The 23,614-nt window shown below is 43.2% G+C and overlaps 1 protein-coding gene across 8 annotated transcripts in view; it reads right to left on the bottom strand.

Moving 5' to 3' along the window:
* Nucleotides 1–23,614, bottom strand: part of CUEDC1 (CUE domain containing 1) — a 227,995-nt gene that overhangs the window by 90,554 nt on the left and 113,827 nt on the right. For all 8 annotated transcript variants that reach the window (XM_069756438.1, XM_069756431.1, XM_069756432.1 and 5 more), the window contains one exon: nt 4,641–4,767. In XM_069756438.1, coding sequence (XP_069612539.1) covers nt 4,641–4,767 — 127 coding nt within the window. The remainder of the gene's footprint in view (nt 1–4,640; nt 4,768–23,614) is intronic.

The following is a 23,614-nucleotide window of genomic DNA, read 5'->3' as shown; positions in this document are numbered from 1 at the left end:
GGGATGTTATGCTGCAGCGAGATCCCGGTGACCGTGTTTATTGTGAGAAGCTGCCACGTGGGACTGTGTTGTGTCCCTCATTTGCTGGAGCCACTGAATTCACTCAAGGACTATTTCTATTTCCTTGGCAATGGATTGCCGTGTGGCGCCCCGGATCTGCTCTCTGTGGGTGGACTCATTTTAGACTACTTACGGACGCTGCAGAATTACTTTCATTTGAGTTGTCTCAGTTCCCTGTTCCAATAAATCTTGTTGGATTGTTTATAGGCCTGGTGTCTCTTCCTGCTGTCGCATACCCCATCACATCATAGTTACATAGTTAAATAGATTGAAAAAAGACCTAGGTCCATCAAGTTCAACATTTCTTCACCAATTGTACATTTAGTCACTAATTTAACTATAACCCCCAATGTTATGTGTATCAAGGAAATCATCCAGCCCTTTTTTAAAAGCTGTTACAGTGTCTGTCATTACTGCCCTAATTGTAAAAAAAAAAAACCCTTTCTTATTTAGCTGCTGAAATCGCCTTTATCCACTCTAGTCCTTAGTATGATTTTTGGAAGTGCCACAGGCTGATCACCTCCATGTCCTGCCAGGACCAGTAGAAGCGCAATCGCGCGAAATGGCCGTCATCCTCGTATTCCACATGTGACTCCCCTGCTGAGGATGTTTTAAACTGTTTCAATGAAAATCGGATTTTATAGGACGGTGAGTGCCATCTTCACCTTCTTTCTTGCATGGACTATTGGCATTGCATTTCTTCTTGATTGGCACCAGAGAGCCCGGGCATATATGCCGACAGCGGCATTGACCCCGCAGCTGGGCGTTTTTGGTTCAGGTGATGCAGAGGTGCGGTTTGCTTTTCTCTATTTGTGGAAATATATAATTTAGCCTTGGGCTGCTCTTTCATCTCCATCCACGAATCCACACGTCCATATTCTCGAGTACACTTTCCAAACTATCAGGGCTGGTTTCTAGCCCCATATAAGCCTGGTCTGGTAATGGGTTATATCCAACAGGTGGCAGTCCTAACAGGCTGACTAGTCGCTGTTTTACTGGTGCCAGTGAAAGGGGCCCCTCAGCCTGTCAGGGTTGTGAGCGAGTGTGGTGCCAGCGAATGTGTGGGCCACATCTGTTCACTTCCCGTTCCTCCCTGGGCCAGTGTGCACAGAGGATATCTGTGTAAAACTGTGCCAAGCTGACCTTACATGGCCCCAGGGGGTGCGGAACATAACGTTGGTGCAAGCTAGGAGAGCATAGCATGTGATCCCTCAGACGTGATAGAGATATTAGGTGGGGTGGCGAGATGCAGGTTCTTTACATGTGCAAAAAAAATGCTGCATTCAAGACGCCACTCTTTCAGCTTTTTCTATGCTCTTTGCAGCATTTTTCGGTGCAGATTACATATGTGCTTTATGTACAGTACACGTTTAATAAAGTTAGTTTTCCCCAGTAAAAACGCTTCAAAAGTGCAGTGACAGCACTGCGAAAAACACCGTTGCGTTTTTTGCAGTGTTTTCTCACTTTCTCATTAATTTCTATGGCAAAAAAAATGCAAAAAGAATTAACGTTACAGATTTTAAAAGCGCTGCCATTTTTAAATTCAGTCAGAAAAAAAAACAGGCGTGTGCATGAGATTTCTGAAATCTAAGGTTTTGCTGAAATTGGGAGAAGCTTTCAATTTGCATTAAAACCCGGCTGCAAAAATGCCACGTGTGAACATAGCTTAAAAGTACAAACTGCCCCATGTAATTTACCTCTGTAAGTCACCTTCTCTCCATAAAACTACTGAAAGGGCTCAGGCACAAATTATACCAGACGAGTGCTCTCCTTGGTTTTCATGGATTCTATTGGGCAATGCCAGAGTCCAAATTTGATCTGAGTGCTGGATAAAAATGGGCAATGCAAATGTACGCCTGTGAAAAACAGAGTGAGGGTGACTCGGTCCTTTTTTTCATAGACTGACGGAATGAAGAGGAAAGAGAAACCTTTTTTCCGCTCAACCTCTGAGAAAAACTGATGCTACTTTGGTTAGAGTCAGATCAAAATAATCTGACAGTTTTTCTCGTATGGAAAGAAAACAGTTGTGTGCACCTTCCCAAATACAAAGCATATTCTGCCCTAAAAAAGGGACATATAGGATAGAAGATGAGAGCCAGAGTTTGGGACTGGATAGTTTTCACTAACTGATTCAGCATTACCATGTGAAAAATTGCTAAAACAATGGAGAGAATGCCAGTGAGCCCAGCTTACACCGTCCAGAAAGAGTTCTACATGCTGTCAACCACAGGGGACAAGGAACCACTTGCCTACACTTCTAATTAAGTTTACGCTCCAGTTTAGTGGAAACTGCAGATGTTAAAATGCTCCCAGTAAGAGTGCTCAAATCTTTAACAAAGCTTTTACATTTCCCATACCCAAAATAAGAAAATGGGCCCAAAACTTAATACCTAGCCCAGACTTAAATAAGTAGCTGAAATGTACAGCTGTTCATAGCAGTGAAAAGTAGAAATGAGAATTCAAATGCACATTTACTGGAAGGCGTGTGTCTTTTCGATGCAATTATCTCCAACTATATATAGATATGGGTCCTTAAAAGGGGTATTCCCAGCTCCAAGATCCTATCCCAATATGTAGTAGGTGTAATAATAATATTAGCAAATACCTAATTAGAAATGTAGTATAGTTTTTCTGATTTACTATGTCTCTTTCCCCATGTGCAGGCATTACAGAACCTTAGGTATTACATGGTTACAACCATTAGCAACCAGCTAACTGTCACTGTATCAGTGGTTGTAACCATGGATAACTGAGGACTTGCACATGAGGAAAAAGACATAGCGAATCAGAAAAACATCACTACATTTCTATTATTATTACTACACCTACATATTGGGATAGGATCTTGGAGATGGAAACACCCCTTTAATCTTTACCTAGGACTCCTGAGTGCATATTAAAACAGCATTCATCATGAAAATTCTGATACAGAAGGGTACCTTCTTTATTATGCTGCACTCAGAAAGGGTAGCATGATAGACCTGAAAGTCGCTTTAAGGGGAACCTGTCACCAGGTTTGGCCGATACGAGTTACGGCTACCCCCTTTCAGGGATTATATACAGAATTCTATAATGCTGTGTGTAAGCCCCCGATCCGACATGGAAGAAGAAGAGAAGAAAAATAACTTTTATTATACTCAACTGGGGGCAGTCCGGTCCGATGGGTGTCGCTCTTCTTGGTCCAGAGCCTCCCATTTTCTTGCGATGCCGTCCTCCTGCTTGCAGGTACACATCATCCACATGAAGTAGCAGAAGGACGGCATAACAAGAAGATGGGAGGCGCCGGACCAAGACCAGCGATGACCACCCCCAGTTGAATATAATAAATGTTATTTTTCTTCTCTTAGAAGGCTATATATAAGCCCTGAAAGACGCTGGCCGTAACTCGTATCGGCCAAACATGGGGACAGGTTCCCTTTAAAGCTACATTAACACGTATATATTTAAGGGACATGTGGTGGCTATCATACTGTGGGACCATTCTGTGGGGCTGTCATTCTGTATCTAAAGGGGCTGTGGTGGCCATCATATTGTATGTAGGAAAATGTGGAGCCATCGTTCTGTATGTATGGGGCAGTAGGGCTATCATTATGTATCTAGGGGAACAGTGGGGCCATCATACTGTGAACAGAGGACCTTTGAGGCCATCATACTGTTTATAGGAGCTGTGGGTGCATCATAGTGTATCTAGGCAACTATAGTTACATAGTTGTGTGGCTATCATACTCTGTATAAGGGGGCTATATGAGAATCCTACTGTGTATAGAGGAGCACTGAGGACATTATGCTGTACATAGGGGCTAAGTGGCCACCAGACTGTACATAGCTGTTTGGGCCATTATACTGTATATAGGAAACTCTGGGTATATCACAGAATATAGAGGATTTGTGTGGTCATTATAATGAATATAAAGAGGTTTTGTGGCCACCATAATGTGTTAAGAGGAGATCTGGGGCCATTACACTATGTATAGGGGGGCTATGTGGCCATCATACTGTACATTGGGGGCTGTGGGGAACACCTTTCTGTATGTAGGAAAGCTGTGGGCCATCATACTGTATGAAGAGGAACTAAGGGGCTATGATACTGTATATGGGGCTATGTGGCCAGCAAATTATATATAGAAGGCTGTTGGCCATCGCAATGTGTAGAGAGGACCTAAGGGGCCATTACACTATATAGTGGGTTGTACTATACTAGGCATCGCAATGCAACACTATATACTTACTAGGAGCTACACAGAGAAACTTTTGCCATGTGACCTCTGTCGTGCCACGTCATCTCAGCCAAAATTTAAGAATGTGACCAGCACCCCAGCAGGAATTTTCTCAGTGGCTCTAGACACCATTTTAGTTTTAGATCCGTACTTTAGAGCCTTGTATCTGACCAGCTTCAGTCCCCCTGCACCCTTCCCATTCTGCAAAAGCAAAGCTGCCTCTACTAGCAGTGTGGAAGAGTTTTTAGCCGAGACCAGGAGTGTGGTTCAGCAGTGGATCAGCATGACACTTATTGGAAGAAAGTAGCTATGATTTTTAATCCTGGAAAATCTTTGATCAATGCCATTATTTTCTTGTCTCACCTGTATACTGTCCATCTGCTGGGGTAATATGCGAAGAAAATCATCGGGCAAGCTTCCTAATAGAGGGGGGTTCCAGTTCCTGCACAGTTTTGGTACCTGAGAGCCATTGGCTGGCAAGACATCAGTCCTAATTTAAAATAATGAGAAATTACTTTCTAACAAAAATTATAATTCACAGATCTCAACCAATTATATTCTCGCATCAGTAAGATAGATAGCCACTCTGTGATTATCACTGGCTTAGAGACTTCCTATGATGGAAACCTCTATTCAGTGCCAATAGAGGCCACCGGAAGTATACCATGGCTTCTTCTACGATAAAGATCTCTTGCTTTCATTCACTTAATGATTAAATATTTCATATCCAACCGGAGAGCCTTACAAGCTTGGCAGAGACTCCAGATGGAGTTGAAACACCACAATATTGGGTGAATAAAAGAGCACTGTATTCTACTACAAACAAACCTGAACAGCAGCAGCACTTCGGAGCACTGCAGCAACTTACAGATCTCATCTTCTAACATGTCAATTTCTCTGAAAAATGTTGCTCATCCTTTAGGATAACTTTGCAGAACACAGTAACAATTCTTTAATATTTTATAAAAACATTGTACAGCAACTCTATCCTACTGGTTCCACTTTAGTGAATTCTATGTTAATTCATGTTTCTTAACATCCACTTGATATACTCTGTAGGTGGCCAACTGGAGTATATTACGGGTACTGGATACAGGTATTTAGGTGGTCAAGACTGCAGCTCTATAAAACACAATCTTTAGACTGACTTCAAACGCTATTCTCAATGTAGGGATTTATGGTAGGAATGACTGAATGACTGCTTCTGTGTCTCCCCTGTGTAACATACTTCACCAGTATGCTTCAGGACATGTAAAAAAAGGCAAGAGGCAGTATTTCACTATAATATATACATAACACACACACACACACACACAGTACAGACCAAAAGTTTGGACACACCTTTTCATTTAAAGATTTTTCTGTATTTTCATGACTATGAAAATTGTATTTTTACACTGAAGGCATCAAAACTATGAATTAACACATGTGGAATTATATACTTAATAAAAAAGTGTGAAACAACTGAAATTGTCTTATAGTCTGGATTCTTCAAAGTAGCCACCTTTTAGCTTTGATGACTGCTTTGCACACTCTTGACATTCTCTTGATGAACTTCAAGAGGTAGTCACCGGGAATGGTCTTCCAACAATCTTGAAGGAGTTCCCAGAGATGCCATCCTGTGGTGCCCAGGAGATGTGGTATGCTCTGTACAAGGTCAGACACAATTTTTAAAATGAACTTTCGTTCGTGGGAAAACCCCATTAATGTGACCAGCTTCCTCTCCCTGTAGATACGTCGCGCTTCTGCCGCCGGGATCAGCTGAATGATTCACTGCGACTGTACAGAATTCACACAGGCGAAATAAAAAAAAACCTCTACCGCAGATAGCAGCGGTCACATTAAAATTGGGCATGCACTCCTCCTGTACAAAGATGGCGGTGGTCAGTGAATCATTCGGCTGATCCCAGCAATGGCGTGTTTGCGACGGTGTTCAGCTGGTATCGTGCAAGAGGCTGTGTACGGCGTATACAGTGCCGGACTGGAGCACCTTGGGCTCACCAGAGAAAATCATTCTTGGGGCCCACTATGTAGCTACATAGAAATAAATCCAAGACCACCAACTGTGTGGTAAAACACGCTAATATCAGGGTATAATGTAAGGTAGTACACGTCTTAATTATGTAGCAGGGGTTATTATTATTATTTATCATTATAGCGCCATTTATTCCATGGTCCTTTACATGTGAGGAGGGGTATACATAATAAAAACAAGTACAACAATCTTGAAGAATACAAGTCACAACTGGTACAGGAGGAGAGAGGACCCTGCCCGCGAGGGCTCACAATCTACAAGGGATGGGTGAGGATAGAGTAGGTAAGGATAGAGCTGGTCATGCAGTGGTTTGGTCGATCGGTGATTACTGCAGGTTGTAGGCTTGCCAGAAGAGGTAGGTCTTCAGGTTCTTTTTGAAGGTTTCGATGGTAGGTGAGAGTCTGATATGTTGTGGTAGAGAGTTCCAGACTAGGGGTTGGGGTAGAATCATAGAGGGGTAGCCCCTCATAGAATATAATGTCGCCCCCTCAGAGAATATAATGTAGCCTCCCTCATAGACTATAATGTAGCCCCCCCTCATAGAATATAATGCAGCACCCCACAAAATATAATGCAACCCCCTCATCTATAACGCAGTCCCCACCCATAGACTAATGTAGCACCCTCATAGGGTATAATGCAGCCCCCCTCATATAGTATAATGCAGCCCACCACAGAATATAATGCAGCCCCCCATTGAGTATACTGTAGCCCCTTCATAGGGAGTAATGCTGCCCCCTCATATAGTATGATGTAGCCCCTCAGAATATAATGTAGTCCCGAGAAAATAATGCAGCCCCACCACAGAATATAATGCAGCCCCCATAGAGCATACTGTTGCCCCATAATATAGTAATATGTAGCCCCCCACAATATAATGTAGTCCTGAGAGAATAATGCAGCCCCATCACAAAATATAATGCAGCCCCTCCATAGAGTATACTGTAGCCCTCATATAGTATGATGTAGCCCCCCAGAATATAATGTAGTCCCCCGAGAATGCAATCCTCCCACAGAATATTATGTAGCCCCCTCATAAAGTATAATGCAGCCCCTCTCCACCCTCATCATTGTCCTCATCACCACCTCCATCATTGCCTTCTTCCCCACGAACTCCATCATTGCCTCCTCCCCAACCACCATTGTCTATTTCATCACCTCCATCATTGCCTCCCCACCATCATTGCCTATCACCTCAATCATTGCCTATCAGCCATCATTGCCTCCCCCACCATCATTGCCTATCACCTCCATCTTTGCCTCCTCCCACCATCATTGCCTCCCCCATCATCATTGCCCATCACTTCCATCATTGCCTCCCCTCACCATCATTGCCCATCACCTCCATCATTGCCCATCACCTCCATCATTGCCTCCCGCACCACCATCATTACCCATCACCTCCATCATTCTCTCCTCACCGCCATCATTGCCCATCACTTGAATCATTGTCTCCCTCTACAATATCATTGTCCTTCCCCACCACCCCTCTCACACACACACACAAAGCGCTGCATCACTCTCTCACACTCACCGCACCACATACACACACGCAGGCACACAGCACAGCTCACCTCCCCGCAGCAGCACATCACGGCTGCCTCTTCCTCGCCGACAGCTTTCTGCCTGAGACAGCGTGCTGGATGATGACATCATCTAGCTGGGCTGTCTCAGACAGGAAGCAGGACATCGGGATATGCTGCGCTGTGTGTCTGTGTGCTTGCGTGTGTATGTGGTGCTTTGTGTGTGTGTGGTGCGGCTTTACATGCGGGTAGTGTTAGCTGCAGCCTGCGGCTAACACTGCCCGCTATTAAAGACAAATGGTATTCACGCCTCTCCATGCCCATAGGGGGGTGGGGAAGCGTGAATATTCATTTTGCTTTAGCAGCGGGGACAGGATCCTGTCTCCAGCTGCTGCTAGGCTGGCACACGGTGGGCCCCCTTGACTCAGGGGACACACAGCCATTGGATGGGGGCCCCTGGAGCAGTGGGGGCCCTTGAAGCAGTGGGGGCCCAAGGCAGCTGCTGGCCAGTATGCCAGCAGTCAGTGACTGGGCCCAAGGGAGAATCCTCTGGCTCTCCGGTGGGCTAGTCCGAGCCTGGGCGTATACAGTGTGTGTGTGTGTGTGTGGTGCATACGGCGTATAGTCTGTGTGTTTGTGTGGTGCGTACGGTGTATACAGTGTGTGTGTGTGTGGTGCGTACGGTGTATACAGTGTGTGTGTGGTGAGTACGGTGTATACAGTGTGTGTGTGTGTTTGTGTGGTGCGTACGGTGTATAGTGTGTGTGTGTGTGGTGCGACGGTGTTCCACTGGTGGTACCGCACAAGAGGCTGGTACCACCAGCAGTTTCCATATTGAGATACCCATCACTAGGGTGTCCCAATATGGAGGTCGGTGAACTTCCGCGACTTGGAATTCTGAGATCCAGACACATCAGGACGGAACAGGATGTGAAGACACTCCTAGGTAAGTATACATTAAGATTATTATTATACATTTATATAGCGCCATTTATTCCATGGCGTTTTACATGTGAAAGGGAGAAATATAGACAAGCACAATAAACATAAGCAAAACAAAGCACACACAAGTACAAAAGGAGAGAGGATCCTGCCCGTGAGGGCTCACAGTCTACAGGGGATGGGTGAGGATACACTAGGAGAGGGTAGAGCTGGTTGTGCGGTGGTTCAGCAGACTAAGGATCACTGCAGGTTGTAGGCTTGTCGGAAGAGGTGGGTCTTCAGGTTCTTTTTGAAGGTTTTGGTGGTAGGCAAGAGTCTGATATGTTGGGGTAGAGAGTTCCAGAGTACAGGGGAAGCACGGGAAAAGTCTTGTATGTGGTTGTGGGAAGAAGAGATAAGAGGGCGAAGAGAAAAAGATCTTGAGAGGAACGAAGATTGCATGTGGTTAAGTACCAGGAGACCATGTTACAGATGTATGGAGGACACAGGTTGTGGATGGCTTTGTATGTCATAGTTAATGATGACAGCTTCAAGACGCCTACTGTATGGAGAAACAAGTCGCATGCATTGCTCAGATGTGATTTTGGCCCATTCTTCCACACAAACACTCATCAAATCCAGAAGGTCCTATGGGATCCTTCTATGAACTCAGCTTTAGCTCCTTCCATAAATTTTCTATTGGATTCAGATCCATTGATTGGCTGGGCCATTCTAGCAGCTTTATTTTCCATCTCTGAAACCAATTGAGAGTTTCCTTGGCTGTGATTGGGATCATTGTCTTGCCCTCATTTCATCTTTATCATCCTGGTAGATGACAGATGTTTTTCAAGAACGTCTCAGTGCATTTGTCCATTCATCCATCCTTCAATTATATGAAGTTTGTCAGGGCTGTATGCTGAAAAGCAGTCCCACAAAATAATGTTCCCACCTCCAAACTTCACTGTTGATATGGTGTTTTGGGGGGTTATATGCAGTGTCTTTTGGCGTCCAAACTTGGTGTGTGTTTGGGCATCCAAATAGTTCAATTTTGGTCTTATCTGACCATACTAAAACCTCCCAGTATTTCACAGGCTTGCCTAAATATTGTTGAGCAAACTTTAAACGCGCTTAAGTATGTTATTTGTTCAACAATGGAGTCTTGCGCGGTAAGCATGAATACAAGTCATGGAGGTTGAGTGCATTACTTATTGTGTTCTTTGAAACAATGGTACCTGCTGATTCCAGGACTTTCTGTGGATCTCCACAGCTAGTCATTGGCTCTTGGACAACCCTTATGATAATTCCACTTCTGGAATATGGCCACAACAGTGCTCAATAGAACCTTCAGTAGTTTACAAACTCTTCTGTAACCATTGACATCAGAATGCTTTGCAGCATAATATATAAACCGATAGAGAACAACAGAAGGTATACATATGCAACCAATATAAATTTATATTAAAGTTGCGCAGGTCTTGAGAAGGCTCACTGGTTTTTCCCATTATGAGATATTTCTTGTGTGGCACCTTCTCAATCAGACACCTTTTTATTGGCATCAGTTGAACAAGCTGTTTTTATCTTATCTGTTTTTATCTTTCCAGGATTGCTTTCTAATTACACATATATTTCAGCTGGTATCATGGCTTTGTGAACCTCTATTTCTTCATGTGTTCAATACTTTTCCCCTATGTAATCTCTCATTATTACACATAGCTTGATTAATGGACACTATGACTTGATTTCTTCGGCTGTGTGAGAATTTCATGCCAATAGCACTTTAGTAATAGAATAACGTGTACTTATCTCGCTATATACCTGACATAGGAAAGATATATATCTTGGTACCGTGTTAGCCAGTAGATAGAAAAATATTTATAATTGAGAGTCCTCAGTGGTTGATACCTTTTAATGGCTAACTGAATAGATGGTAACAAATTGCAAGCTTTCAAGACTACTCAGGTCCCTTCATCAGGCATAGACTAATACAAATTCTGAAGAATCATATTTTTGCACAATACAGCCCAGAAATAATGCCATAGATAAGACAGGTGACGTGAAGCAGAACTACCATTATGTGAAAGTGATAAACAGTTATGTCCATAAATATTTGAACAGTTCATAGATAAGGAGTGTAAATGTTTTATTGTCCTCTGATTGAGGTTTGGGTTTGTGTTGTGATGCCTCCAGAAGGTCTGATAAGCAAATTCCTTAATTGACGTAAAAAGACATAAATCCATGCGACACATCCATTCCTGCACTGAGTGTGTCAAAGGTCGTCATCAGTTTATATTCCCAGACTCTTCTGTCTCCCTGAGATTTGAAATTACCCTTTAAGTAATCTCATGTCCATGGTGTTTTGATCACAGAGACAAAAATGTTTTGCCACAGGTAGATCTATTCTTTTTTCTCTTATTGTGTGGCGATGATAGTTCATCCTTGTTGTCAGTTTTTGCCCTGTCTCCCCTACATACAGACCCCCAGTTGAACAATGATATTTCTTAGATTTGGGGGCTGCCTAAAACACAGTAGTGTTTCCAGACCCCCACTACTGTGTTTTAGGCAGCCCCCAAATCTAATAAGTATCATTGTCAGAAGCTCCCTGTCCTCTCAAACAGCTGCAGGAACCTTTCCTTGCAACCTTAAAAAATGTAAAACATGTCCATTTATAATGACCACGGACAAGATAAAGATCCCCAATTCACATCAGGACTACAAAATCCCAGGTACTTTCAGCTGCATCACATCTAATGTGGTGTACCTAATTATTTGTACTAAATGTTCAACTGGGGGTCTGTATGTAAGTCCCCTGTGTAGAACTAAACAATACAATAAAAATAAAATATGAAAAAATTATAAATATTTATATTAAAATATAAATATCCACCCCTCCCCTTTTCCTATTCCAAAAGCAAAGAAAACAAATTTGGTACTGTAACATCGGTAAAACTCTGATACATCAGAATTATTTAAAATATAAGTCTATAAGTAAAAAAAAATCAAAATGTCAGAAATGCTTCTTTCTGGTCAGCACTTACCCTTTGGGGTGCATACAGTGTTCTGATCACTGTTTACTGCATTTTTAGGGTATCAATAAAAATATCAGCTCGACACAAATAAAAGCTCTTGCACAGATCCATTGATGAAACCGTAAAAAAAAAAAAATTACAGACTTCATAAAACAGTTACACAAACCAAATTTTTCTTTTTATTTTTTTTTACAAACGTATGAATTTTTTTTAACTACTAAAGCCGAAGAAAAAAAAAATTGTTTAGAAACCACACGCCCTGGGACTAACTGACATACGGCAGCCCCAATGAAGAACCAGTGTCAATCAATGCCGGATTCCAGCCTCCGATCCGTATACTCAGAGCAGTGTCAGAACGCCGTTGGGGGAGTGAATAAATTGTTCATTTATTCTATAAACTTCAAACATGTCTCCGAATTTCCAAGCAATACATTTTGTATTTTTTTTTTTTTGAAAAGGAGAAATGGTGAAAAAATAAGTGTTTTTAGACCTCAAATAATGCAAAGAAAACAAGTTCATAATCATTTATAAACAACAATACTAATGTTTCAACTCAGAAAGAGTTCAGAAATCAGTATTTTGCGGAATAACCATGATTTTTAAACACAGCTTTCATGTGTCTTGGCATTCTTTCAACCAGTCTTTCACACTGCTCCTAGCGCAAAAATTTAAGCAGTTCTTTGCTTGATAGCTTGTGACTATCCATCATCCTCTTGATTGCCATATATACTCGAGTATAGGCTGACCCGAGTATAAGCCGAGACCCTAAATTTTGCCACAAAAAACTGGGAAAACTTAATGACTCGAGTATAAGCCTAGGGTGGAAAATGCAGCAGCTACTGGTAAATTTCAAAAATAAAAATAGATACCAATAAAAGTAAAATTAATTGAGACATCAGTAGTTTAAATGTTTTTGAATATCCATATTGAATCAGGAGCCCCATATAATGCTCCATACAGTTTATGATGGGCTCCATAAGATGCTCCATATTAAAATATGCCCCATATAACGCTGCACAAATGTTGATTATGGCCCCATAAGATGATCTATACAGACATTTGCCCCCACATAATGCTCCACAAATGCGGATTATGGCTCCATAAGATGCTCCATAGACACATTTGCTCCGTATAATGCTCCACAAATGCTGATTATGTCCCCATAAGATGCTCCATAGAGATATTTGCCCCATATAATGCTGCACATGGCCCCATAAGATGCTCCATAGAGATATTTGCCCCATATAATGCTGCACATGGCCCCATAGAGATATCTGCCCCATATAATGCTGCACATGGCCCCATAAGATGCTCCATACAGATATTTGCCCCATATAATGCTGCACATGGCCCCATACAGATATTTGCACCATATAATGCTGAACATGGCCCCATACAGATATTTGCACCATATAATGCTGAACATGGCCCCATACAGATATTTGCCCCATATGCTGTTGCTGCGATTAAAAAAAAAAAAAAATTAAATACTCACCTCTCAGGCCCCCGGCACTTGCTATATTCACCGGTCCGTGTTCCACCGACGGCCGCCGCTGTGTCTTCCCCGTCGTCTGCACTGACGTTCAAGCAGAGGGCGGAGCACTCACTAATCGATTCACCGCACCCTCCGACCTGAGGTCACTGCAGAGGACGGGGAAGACGCATCGGTGGCCGTCGATGGAACGGGGGACAGGTGAATATCGCGCACTGCGTTATACTCACCTGCTCCTGGCGCAGTCCCTTGTTCTCCGGCAGCTTCTTCCTGTATTGAGCAGTCACATGGTACCACTCATTACAGTAATGAATATGCGGCTCCACCCCAATGGGAGTGGAGCCGGGTCCATATTCATTACTAAACACTAATCCCAACCCTAACCGTAATCCTATTGTTGCCAGGTGCAGTTATTCCGTGAATAACGGTGATCACAAGACGGTAAAATCCAACCTGAACCATGTTCTCGGGGTCACAGCTACCGGGAGTAGAGATTTTCAGACGCTGGGGGGCGCTATAAACTTATTTCTCAGCGCCAATAAAAAGCGGTGCTGAGAAATAAGTACCCTGAATTGCTGCAGCTAAAAGGCGTATTGGCGGTCGTTAAGGGGTTAATAGGCCACATTACTTCAATTAAAATGTCTCTCCTTCCTAAGTTACTTTATTTTTTTGAGACCTTACCAGTCAAAGTCCTCATGAGTGAACTCAAGTCCCTCCAAGCAGCCATGATGAGGTTCATTTGGAATGATAAACATCACCGGATCTCCAAGCGTGTCTTTGTCTCATAAGTCACAAGGGGGCCTCTCAGTCCCTGATATTATTAAATACTACTGGGGCCCATAAAACATAAGATTCCATCGTGGGCTTCGCTATGGGCGTGCAAAAAATGGACAGAAAAAGAAATGGACAAATAGAAATGGACAGAAATAGAAAAGTTATGGCTAGCACCAATTTATCTGAATTAATTATTATGGTCAACTAAAACCTCTAGAATACCAGTGTCTTTGGTGGGTCCTATGCTGTTCATACAAGAAAGCCATATCTCCCTCATGAAGAGGTTCAGTTTGGCCTCTCCTAACTCGCCAATGATCTCACTCATATTTCAGCCCTTGTTACCAAATAGTTTGGATCATGCAATGGTTCACCCGTGGACCTCTGCAGGATTATTTAGGTTTTGTGGATCTAGTAGACAAACACGCTGGAGCTTCTCACGTTGATGCTATCAAGTTCAAATTTGCCATCTGTAATAAAGAGTTTTTCCAGTACTGTATATACTCGAGTATAAGCAGAGATTTTCAGCCCATTTTTTTGGGCTGAAAGTACCCCTCTCGGCTTATACTCGAGTCATACCCAGGGGTCGGCAGGTGAGGGGGGCGGGGTCTGTGTAATTATACTTACCTACTCCCGGCGTGGTCCCTGGACGTCCCTGCTTCTTGCAGCGCTGCAGATTCTTCCTGTACTGAGCGGTCACATGGTACCATTCATTACAGTAATGAATATGCGGCTCCACCTCCCATAGAGGTGGAGCGGCATATTCATTACTGTAATGAGTGGTAACTGTGACCGCTCAATACAGGAAGAAGATGCAGCGGTGGAAGAAGCAGGGACACAGCGCCAGGAGCAGGTAAGTATATGGGGAGGGGGAGCGCAGCGCTGCACGATATTTACCTCTCCTCGTTCCAGTGCGGCTCAGTCTTCAGCGTCCTCTGGCTGTGACGCTCAGGTCAGAGGGCACGGTGACGTGGTCAGTGCGCGCCCTCTGCTGAACGTCAGTGCCGAAGACGGAGCCGCACGAGGAGCAGGTAACTATTGAAAGCGTCGGGGGTCCTGAGCGAAGAGAGACGAGTATGTGATTTTTTTTTTTTTTTATCACAGCAAAAAGCATATGGGGCAAGTGACAATACGGAGCATCTTATGGGGCCATAACACTTGTACAGCACTATATGGGGCAAGTGGCTGTGCGGAGCATATATGGGGCCATAACTCTTGTGCAGCACTATATGGGGCAAGTGGCTGTGCGGAGCATATATGGGGCCACAACACTTGTGCAGCACTATATGGGGCAAGTGACTGTACGGAGCATCTTATGGGGCCATAACGCTTGTGCAGCACTATATGGGGCAAGTGTCTGTACGGAGCATCTTATGGGGCCATAACGCTTGTGCAGCACTATATGGGGCAAGTGTCTGTACGGAGCATCTTAGGGGGCCATAACGCTTGTGCAGCACTATATAGGGCAAATATCTCTATGGAGCATCTTATGGGGCCCTTATTACCCTTTATGCAGGATTATATGGGGCATATTTTAATATGGAGCATCTAATGGGGCCCATCAAACTTTATGGAGCATTATATGGGGCTCCTGATTCAATATGATATTCAAAAACACTTAACCTACTGATCTCTCAATTAATTTTACTTTTATTGGTATCTATTTTTACTTTTGAAATTTACCGGTAGCTGCTGCATTTTCCACCCTAGGCTTATACTCGAGTCATTAAGTTTTCCCAGTTTTTTGTGGCAAAATTAGGGGTTTCGGCTTATACTCGGGTCGGCTTATACTCGCGTACATACGGTATTTGTGGATCAAGCATTTTGCTTCCTCGCTTTATGGATTACCAAAGGTCTCTTTACTGACTGACTTAGAGAGGATTTGCAGAAGAGGGCCGTTGACTAAAGGACTAATCTCAGAAATATATAAGATTCTGAGTTTTCCCCAGGAAGGCCAGCAACTAAAATACCCCTACGTGAGCAGATGGGAGTCTATTCTGGGAAAGGGATATCACCTCAAAGTTGGCAGATTATTTGGGAAAAAGCTGCTAAGTCCTCCATTTGTACTCTTTATAAAGAAAATCAGTCTAAAATACTAATGTTCTGGTATCATACACCTGACCTCCTCCACAGATTGAACCCTCTACTCTCAAATTTGTGCTGGCACTGTGATTCTGAGGTAGACACCCAATACCATATTTTTTGGTCTTGTTTAGGGATCACAGGTTTTTGGTATTATTATTATTACAGCACCATTTATTCCATGGCGCTTTACATGTGATGAAGCGAGATTATTAATTAGCAGGGTTCTTTATGTCGAGGTGGTGCTTGACCTGATTATATATTTGTTAAATGTTTCTCCAAGGGGAAGGGAAAAAACTCAGCCAAGCTGTTTTTACATATCCTTACAGTGGTGAGGTGATAGATTGCCCTTCAATGGAAGCAGACCTCTCCTCCTTCCCTTCAGCATTTATTGTATAGAATAAATGACATTCCTAGGATGGAATATATGACTGCTCTTGTGGGAGCAAGAATGGAGGGATTTGACTCTGTCTGGACCCCGTGGGATTACTACTACTGGGCTCAGAGAAATGGCTAGGCTTTTTTTTGATCACTTAGTACCTTTTGGAACCTGTATCCCTCCCCTTGCCTACCTTATCTGTGTGTGTCTTGTCCTTTTGTCTGTCTATGTGAGGTACATTTATACATTATCCATAAGTACTTTCTTATGTTATTTTACTGTATATTGATGGATGATTTTAGCTAGTGAAAGATAAGGGTATTTAGGTACCTAGACTGGCTTGGAAAATTGATAGTAAATGCTTCATTTTACAAATGGGTATTCTATCACTAGAGAGAGTATTTCCCTTTATTTTATCTCTCATTACTCTGTCTTTGTAACCTTTCCAATCCTCTCCTTTTTAATTTTTTATATGATGTTTTTGAATGTAGTCGTTTGTCGGGACTCATGTCCTTTTGAAAAAAAATGTGCAAAGCTTTAATAAAAATTTACAGTTAAAAAAAATATATATAAGCACTCCTCCCATCAAAGTTTTTATCCTCTTGATATATTTCAGTCATCATATTATATAGCACTTGCTCATTTTGCCCTTCTACCCAGATAATTCTTCTCTTTTCCATTAGTTGTATGACATCATGTGATTAAAAACTGACTAGCTGAATCCTTCTAACCTTTTTGTAGGAGCAGGTCCTCAATTTTCCCTGTATGAGTCATGAGTCACTGCAAAAGTCCCTGCAGGGTGTGGAGGGAGCAGCAGTTGGGTCAGGAGTTGAAGAAAGGTGTGATATATGCAGGGACAAGAGACTTCATGTGTCTATATAGAGCAGAGGAAAGTGAAGAATAATCTCAGTAGAAAGGCAAAACAAGCAATTTTAGGTACACTATGCTTTATAATATAATGATATCAATATATTAAGAGAATAAAAACTTTGATGGGGGGAGTGCTTCTTTAAGATTCAAAAGTTACAATGGCACTAACTTTTTCCCAAACAGAGAATGCCAAGCTGCATAAAACATCACATTTGCTTCTTATGTGCATAAAATGCTATACAACATTAAAATAAAAGTTAAATGCGGTAGAGAATCTCTTCATGCCAAAAGCTAAATAAATGTGTCACGGGTTTACCGTGACAGAGGAGCCAGAAGACCGCGTCTCATTTCTCCTACTCCTGAACTGATTAGAAGAACTTCACCTTAAACGGTGTAGATTTCTTTGGGGAGTGCAGGGGTTAATCTGCTCTGTTGAGAACTCCTGGAGCTAAGGCTCTCAGCTGTGCACCGTTAGCCACTCCCATCTCCTATATAAACTTGGCCCTGGCTAGCTTTTATTGTCAGACCTAGCTTATGCTGCATGGCTGGAGGTTGTTGTTGCTTATTATAGGAAAAGGTGGTTGGTAATATTCCTTTGTTATATGTGTGAGTATATTTGTATGTTTGGTATTTTTTACTACCCCTGTTCGTATTACCTTGTTAGTCTGGTTGATGTACTACGGTATAATACTACTCCCCTCTTCCCTGGGTGGGGGAAGGGTACAGACTGAGGATGGATTAGGAGCTAAGGTAAGGTACGTGGCTCCAGCGTCTTCACCATCAGAAGTAATCCGGGGAACAGGGTGAGCTAGAGTGTCCCTAGCGATACGGATAAGGAAGGAGCCCCTGGTCTCAGGACACCCGGAAACAGAGTGGTGACAAAATGTAGTTAAAATATAACGATCCTCTACGATAGATGCATAGAATCTTGCATGTAAAAAATCTCCTATGCCTCTGCATAGATGTGAGATGGGTCGTTCATAGATCTGTTAGGACGTAGAAATGATTCACTGAATGCGGATTAGCTGAGTGAGGAATGTCCTGTTAGACGTCGAGCCATGGTGTTTGCTGTGTCTCTAGTGCCCTACCTGGCTGCATTAGTTTGAAACACTCCAAAAAAGACTGATGCTTTCGGTAAAAGTGACGTCCCCTTATCCCCTTCACAATCTATGACGTATAAGTATGTCATAGGTTGTGTCTCTTCCTTTGATGCGGGCTGTGGCACTGAGCATGCATCTTTCCTGGAACAATGCACCTGACTTGATCAGCTGTCATATGCCCCTAATAGCCCCTGGTGGAATCGCAATCCACCCACGGCTGTTAACATGTTAACTGCATTTAACACGACGAGTGCGCCATCAGCGCATCACAAACTCCGCCTGTCAGTGCCTCTGTCACATGATTGTGCGGAACCAATGGGTTGGCACGACAGGGGTCTGCAGAAGACCCTGTGCTTGTCATTGCAGATCTCCTATGAATGCCAGCCTGTGGCCAGCGTTCATAGGAAATGATTTTTGCTACGATTTTTGCTTTGTCATTGGTTGTGAAAGGGTTAAAATTTGTCATCAATATAGTTAATCCTGAATGAAATGTAAGTTTTAAGGCCCTCCAACACATTAGACTAATGTCGGCCAAACCCAAACAAAAATTGCGTTCGACACTATAATGTGTATGATGGTGCAAATGGTGCCAGCCGACTGTTTGTAGAGGAAGATGTTGCGTATTGTTCTCTCATATTATTCTCCCATATGTCGGCCAGCGGCTTTCTCATATTGAACAGGAGCTTGCAGCAGAGCGAGAACTCCTGTGATTGGGAGATAGTGGTTGGATGATCAACCAAAGCATTTTCTGTTGGAAAGCCGTTTACTGTGTATTGGGATCTTTTGTCTTGTTAGCTTTGTGCGCAGTTTTGCTGTGGAGGTAAAAGGAATCTGAATGAGCACAAGGTCCCCACTGTTCTGCTGCTCCATGATTTCAGCTCATTGGAATGCAGAGATTTAATTACCAAATAAATAGAAGCAGTCCTGGAGTGTTCCCGCAGGTGGCAGCATCTGTGCATACAGCTGATGGTGAAATCACTGCCATAACAGTCTGCTGCTATATTTATTGTACTCCATGTTATGTGCACATGTCTCTGGCTCTCAGATTGGTACATAACTTAGCTACTATAAGAAACCAGTATTGAGATTATTTGCCTTAAATGGACAATTAAGTTCACGTTAAAAAGCTTTTCTGGGAATACACTTTTTTTGTCGAAAATCTTATGCTGCCAAGGATGTTATTTTCTAGCCCATGCCAAACAAAATAAGAAACTTATTTATGGAAGATCCGTTTGATTCATTTTACCTTACCCCTATTCTAATAGTGTGAAAAACACATTTTATACAAAATGTTAGCATTAGGGTTGAGCGAAACGGATCGTTCATTTTCAAAAGTCGCCGACTTTTGGCAAAGTCGGGTTTCATGAAACCCGACCCGATCCCTGTGTGGGGTCGGCCATGCGGTACGCGACTTTCGCGCCAAAGTCGCGTTTCGTATGACGCGCTTGGCGCCATTTTTTCCAGCCAATGAAGGGGCGTGGGCAGAGTGATGACATAGGCGTCCACGCCCCTAAGACCTATCGCCGTGTTGTCGCTTGTGCGCTGTAGCGATTTGCAATGTGTAACACCAGCTTTTCAGTTCAGGGACGGACGGAGGGGAGAGAGAGAGAGAGAGAGAGAGAGAGAGAGGACGGAGAGAGAGAGAGAGAGAGAGAGAGAGAGAGAGAGAAAAAAAGAAAAAAAAAAAAAAAAAACCATTGGCTTTGCATTGGGTTTCGTGTTTCGGTCGATCCTCGACTTTTCGCCATAATCGGCCGATTTCACTCGACTCGACTTTTGAGATAGTCGGGTTTCGCGAAACCCGGCTCGACCCTAAAAAAGTCAAGGTCGCTCAACCCTAGTTAGCATCATTGCATTTTGGAGCAGACACTAAGGCCCAGATTCATGAAAACTGGCGTTGTTCACACTGGTGCCGATGAGGGGGCATGCTGAAATCATAGGCACCCGATTCATGAGACGGTGCATGCATCTTAAATGTGGCGCCTGCATCACCACAACTAAAGTAAGATTTGTGGCATAAGGTACGCCACAGCTCGTCAAGAATTAGAGGGGCATCACCAGTCACCACACCCTGTCCCACACCAAAAGTTCCACTATTTTTGAACAATGTTACAAATTGCAAAAAAAAATGCTACTTTACAAAGAGTTTCAAACCCAAACAGTTTGATGACTAAAACATGAAATAATGCAGGCTCTAATGAGACAGTTAGTAGTCAGTGGTAGAAGCAAACATCTGAGGAGCCTGCGGAGGTGACATCTCCCAGTGCCTGCACCACATGTGAAGACTGGCTGCTCCTGCCATGGACCAGCAATGACTATCAGATGTCCCGTCTTGTACACAGCAGCTTGCTCTAGATGCTAAGGTTCTGAGCAAACTCTCATTGTTGGTTCCTGACTGCTCTTTCTGGAAACAGACAATTATGTATATTCTCTGCATCATAAATATCAAAATTTGGGCTGGCCTTATTAACCTCTTATTGATCCAGCTATCTTTCCACCTTGCTTCCAAAAAACATAACTTAAGTTTTCCCACCAAAAGAGCCATGAGGACCAGCTTATGTAGGAGGAATTGTAGCTTTTAATGGCACTTAATATATTGCAGTCATCGTATTATATAGCACTCTGTACTTACAATTTCTCATTCTGCCCTTTTACCCAGCTAATTCTACTTTTATTACACGTGATAAAAAATACTAGCTGAACCCTTCTAAGCTCTACGTAGGAACAGGAGGATCATTTTCCCTGTATGACTCGAGAGGAACTACAAAATCCCTGGCAGGGGGAGGAGAAGCAGCTGGGTCAGGAGTTGAGGGCAATGATAAATGCAGGCACACGAGACTTTCGGTTTCTATATAGAGCAAAGAAAAGAGAAGAAAAGAGCAGCCGATCGAGGGTGCATACTGCTGTGCGAGATGTGAGCACGTTGTGCATTTGGAAACCCAGATTCTGACTCTAAATGTGCAGCTGGCAACACTGAGATCCATAGACAACATGGAGAGGAGTCTTCTGCTCACGGAGCAGACGCTCAATGGGACAGATGAGGGGGGGGATGGTGGGATGGAGCTGCAGGACAATGAAGTAGCAAGCTGGGTGACAGTTAGGAAGCGGGGTAGAGGGAAGAGTGCTAGGGAGGCTAGTCCTGATCTGACACACCCCAATAAGTTTGCTAAGTTGGCAGATGAGGGGGGTGCCAGTACAGGGGTAGCACTGCTGCAGCCAGGCATGTCCTCTGAAAGCCGGAGGAGTGACTGCTCCAGTAAGGAGGGAAATAGGAGAGCAGGGCAGGCCAGACAGGTGCTGGTAGTGGGCGACTCAATTATTAGGGGAACAGATAGGGCAATCTGTCACAAAGACAGGGATCGTCGAACGGTGTGCTGCCTACCTGGCGCTCGAGTCCGACACATCGCTGATCGGGTGGACAGATTATTGGGAGGGGCTGGTGAGGACCCAGCGGTCCTGGTGCACATTGGCACTAATGACAAAGTTAGAGGTAGGTGGAAGGTCCTTAAAGATGATTTCAGGGAATTAGGCTGCAAGCTGAAAGCAATGACCTCCAACGTGGTATTTTCCGAAATACTTCCGGTACCACGTGCCACGTCAGAGAGGCAACGGGAGATTAGGGAGGTTAATAAGTGGCTCAAGAATTGGTGTAGGAAAGAGGGGTTTGGGTTCCTGCAGAACTGGGCCGACTTCTCAGTTGGCTACAGGCTCTACGCTAGGGACGGGCTGCACCTCAATGGAAAGGGTGCAGCTGTGCTGGGGGAGAGAATGGCTAGAAGGTTGGAGAAGTGTTTAAACTAGGAATTGGGGGGGAGGGTATTCATTTTATAGGAGGGGAAGATAGTGCAGACAGAGACCTGGGCACAAATAAGGAAGTTGGGGGTGGCGGTGGCATGGGGGGTGGGGTCAGAACAGTTAATAATTTAAGAAATAGAAGTACAGAGAGGAACATAAAGTGCATGTATACTAATGCCAGAAGCCTCGCCAACAAAATGGACGAATTAGAACTAATGTTGTTGGAGCATAATTATGACATGGTGGGGATATCTGAAACGAGGCTGGATGAGAGCCATGACTGGGCTGTTAACTTGCAGGGCTATAGCCTGTTCAGAAATGATCGTACAGATAAGCGAGGGGGAGGGGTGTGTCTATATGTAAAATCGTCCTTAAAACCCATCCTGCGCGATAATATAGGTGAATTTAATGAAAATGTAGAATCCCTGTGGGTGGAGATAAGGGGAGGGGGAAAAAATAATAAATTACTGATAGGGGTTTGTTATAAATCTCCAAAAATAATGGAAGCAATGGAGAATATCCTCGTAAAGCAAATAGATGAAGCTGCGACTCAAGGAGAAGTCATTATTATGGGGGACTTCAACTACCCTGAAATAGATTGGGGAACAGAAACCTGCAATTCCAGCAAAGGTAATCGGTTTTTGACAACTATGAGAGACAATTACCTTTCACAACTGGTTCAGGACCCAACAAGAAAGGGGGCACTGCTAGACCTAATATTAACCAACAGGCCAGACCGCATATCAAATATAAGGGTTGGGGGTCACTTGGGAAATAGCGATCACAAAATAATAAGTTTTCATGTATCCTTTAAAAAGATGTGTAGTAGAGGGGTTACAAGGACACTAAACTTCAGGAGGGCAAATTTCCAACGGATGAGAGAGGATCTTGGTGCAATTAACTGGGACGATAGCCTGAGACACAAAAATACACAAAGAAAATGGGAGACGTTTATTAGCATCCTGGATAGGACCTGTGCACAGTATATACCGTATTGGAATAAACATACTAGAAATAGGAGGAAACCGATATGGCTAAATAGCGCTGTAAGGGGCGCAATAAGTGACAAAAAGAAAGCATTTAGAGAATTAAAGGAAGTAGGTAGTGAGGAGGCATTAAATAAATACAAAAAATTAAATAAATTCTGTAAAAAGCAAATCAAGGAGGCAAAGATTGAGATAGAGAGACTCATTGCCAGAGAGAGTAAAAATAATCCTAAAATATTCTTTAACTACATAAATAGTAAGAAACTAAAAAATGATAGTGTTGGCCCCCTTAAAAATAGTCTGGGAGAGATGGTGGATGAGGATGAGGAAAAAGCCAATATGCTAAATGACTTTTTT

This window comes from Ranitomeya imitator, chromosome 3, assembly GCF_032444005.1.
Source record: "Ranitomeya imitator isolate aRanImi1 chromosome 3, aRanImi1.pri, whole genome shotgun sequence".
Lineage (NCBI taxonomy): Eukaryota > Metazoa > Chordata > Amphibia > Anura > Dendrobatidae > Ranitomeya > Ranitomeya imitator.
The sequence above is the reverse complement of the archived record's forward strand: the minus strand, read 5'-3'. Positions and strand labels throughout refer to the sequence as shown.